Source organism: Ricinus communis, chromosome 6 (assembly GCF_019578655.1).
Source record: "Ricinus communis isolate WT05 ecotype wild-type chromosome 6, ASM1957865v1, whole genome shotgun sequence".
NCBI classification, from domain to species: domain Eukaryota; kingdom Viridiplantae; phylum Streptophyta; class Magnoliopsida; order Malpighiales; family Euphorbiaceae; genus Ricinus; species Ricinus communis.
This window is the reverse complement of record NC_063261.1, coordinates 24,860,618-24,862,897: the sequence shown is the minus strand read 5'-3', so window position 1 is coordinate 24,862,897 and position 2,280 is coordinate 24,860,618. Positions and strand designations below refer to the sequence as shown.

The 2,280-nt window shown below is 35.7% G+C and overlaps 1 protein-coding gene across 1 annotated transcript; it reads left to right on the top strand.

Annotated features, from left to right (window-relative positions):
• Positions 1–639: 639 nt before the first annotated feature.
• Positions 640–2,056, top strand: LOC8279081 (transcription factor SPT20 homolog). The gene is made up of 2 exons (XM_002532732.4): positions 640–819; positions 1,020–2,056. The coding sequence occupies exons 1-2, from the start codon at positions 769–771 to the stop codon at positions 1,749–1,751; spliced, it is 783 nt and encodes a 260-aa protein (XP_002532778.2). The 5' UTR covers positions 640–768; the 3' UTR covers positions 1,752–2,056.
• The last annotated feature ends 224 nt before the right edge of the window (positions 2,057–2,280 follow it).

Here is a 2,280-nt window from a genome sequence, read left to right as displayed (position 1 = left end):
TATGAGATTGATTGTAACTAAACTAAATTCCAACACAATATGTAGAATTTCTAAATAAATCTCACATTAATAAATCAATGTATTATATAATATCAAAATATTTCTTTCAACTTTGTTTTTCGTACTTTGTTTTTATAAATCTCAAATGTAATGAATTGGTCACCGAGAGAACATATATCTGTTAGCAATGGGTAAGAAACAAAAAAGCATTCAAATTTCGTAAACATGAGATTCACACTTGGATGCTTGTTCTATTTAGGGAGACACATAAACCCCCTTAGTTTGAGTAACATGTTAAAAATTTTACTTTGACATTTGCACGTGCAAAGCCTAATGGTGCCTGCATCTCATATATGCAAATTGGGTAATTGGGTTGCAAGTTTAGCAGCCAATTGCAATTGGGTTGCAATTTCACATTCCCCTTCCCTCCTTAAACAAATAGTTTTAGCCCTTTGTCTACAATGAAATCTTATTGCATAATAAAAGATTTGCTCTTTTCAACTTTTTTCCTTTTGGACTTTAGTGTATTGGTCTACCCCTTATGTCCCATGATAGAAAAGCAAGCAAAAGAGATCGAATGTGTTTACCAAGTGATTCAATTCTTATAAGAAGTTGAAAACCCACAGAAAGTTTAGCCATAACTCCCTCCAATTCCCTACCCTTCTCTCTCTCTCTCTCTCTCTCTCTCTCTCTCTTCTTGCTCTCTCAACCTCTGCCTTCAGGTGATTTTAACTTGAGCAAAAAAAGAAAAAAAAGAAAAAGAAGAAAATGGAGGATCATTGTAGTCCTCTCAGCTTGGCATACTACTACCAAGATGAGGTAACGCATTGGGGTCTATTCTGCCTAGGTTTTTTTGCTTCATGGAGATTACTAACTTTCAATGACCTAACTTGGTCACAAAACTTACCAAAATTGGACACATTGTCTTAAATCTTAAAATAGAGTTACTTTTGTCTTTTGTACTCAATATTTGGAGTACTAATGTGTATTCACTAACTTTGTTTTGTTTCAATTGATAGGGCATTGAGGAGTTAAGACATTGTCTCTTGTACATAACAGAGCTAGAGGCAACAATTTTTTCAGCAAAAGAAGAGATTACTAGAAGAGAATTTGAGATAGTTAATCTCAAAGATCTTTTAAACAAGGCAATGAAAGAAAGAAATGAAGCCCAAGAAGAATCACAGAAACTTATTCTTGAAAAACTTGTTCTCCAACAACAACTTAAGAAGCAGCAGCAGCAGCAGCAGCAGCAAGAACAGCAACTGCAAGAAGAAATGCAGCAGAACCTCAATCAAGAAACTCCTCCTCCAATCTCTGGCAGTCCTAGCAGAGAAGAAAGAGACTACAACAATCACATAGCCACTGTTGCTTCTCAATTTAGTGACCCAATTCCTCAGCAGAAACCATTACAATCTGAACTACCTGAAGCGATACTAAAATTAGCAGCAGCCAGACCATTGCCAGAAAAAGGCAAACTTCTGCAAGCAGTGAAAGAAGCAGGACCACTTCTACAGACCCTTTTGCTTGCTGGACCTCTTCCTCAATGGCAACACCCTCCTCCTCAACTGGACTCCATTGAGATCCCACTAATCACTATTTCTTCTCCGGCGAACCGGCTAACTCACCAAGACTCTTTCAACAGCTTTAGTGCTTGTTTAACCAGGAAAAGGAGTCTGGAACTTTGTGAAAGTAGTCCTGATTCTTCTTCTTCTTCTCCTAGTAACAAGTATCAAAAGGTTGCTCTTCTTTGATGTAACAAGTTCTTACTACTTTTTCCCCATCCTTTCTCATTCTGTTATACCTTGAAAAGGTAATCAAGAATGAGATGGTTATGACTAGCTCTAGATGTCAAGTTTCAGTCTGGAAATTTTCAGTTTCTTTTCTTCTTTTTGGTCTTAGAATTAAAAGTTCTAACTTCTGTAGCATGTCATGTAGAGACTTAAAATTGGCTTTGTATAATATGAAATGAGTTCTAAATTCTCCAATTTCTGCTGAAAATTCTCAATTATTGTGTCAGTCCTTTTAACCTGAAATATTAGTTAGAGGATTCTCTTTACTTTTGCTTTTCTTTTGGTTATGTTAAAGTAATTGTAATAATTGTTAAGTATGACCAGGAAAAGCAATCATAAATCTCCCCAGAGATTTTCCCTTTATATGAAGCACACCTACCATTCATGGCGAGTGTCTGCCATTATTACTCCATCTAATTAGATCCTATTATCATTTCTAATTCTTTGAGCTAATCCAATCACATGCAGCTTCAATCATATAATTAATAAC

Coding starts and splice junctions, on each gene's coding strand:
- LOC8279081 (XM_002532732.4), top strand. CDS start 769: ATGGAGGATCATTGTAGTCCTCTCAGCTTGGCATACTACTACCAAGAT. Junction 820..1,019: donor CATACTACTACCAAGATGAG/GTAACGCATTGG, acceptor TTCAATTGATAG/GGCATTGAGGAGTTAAGACA.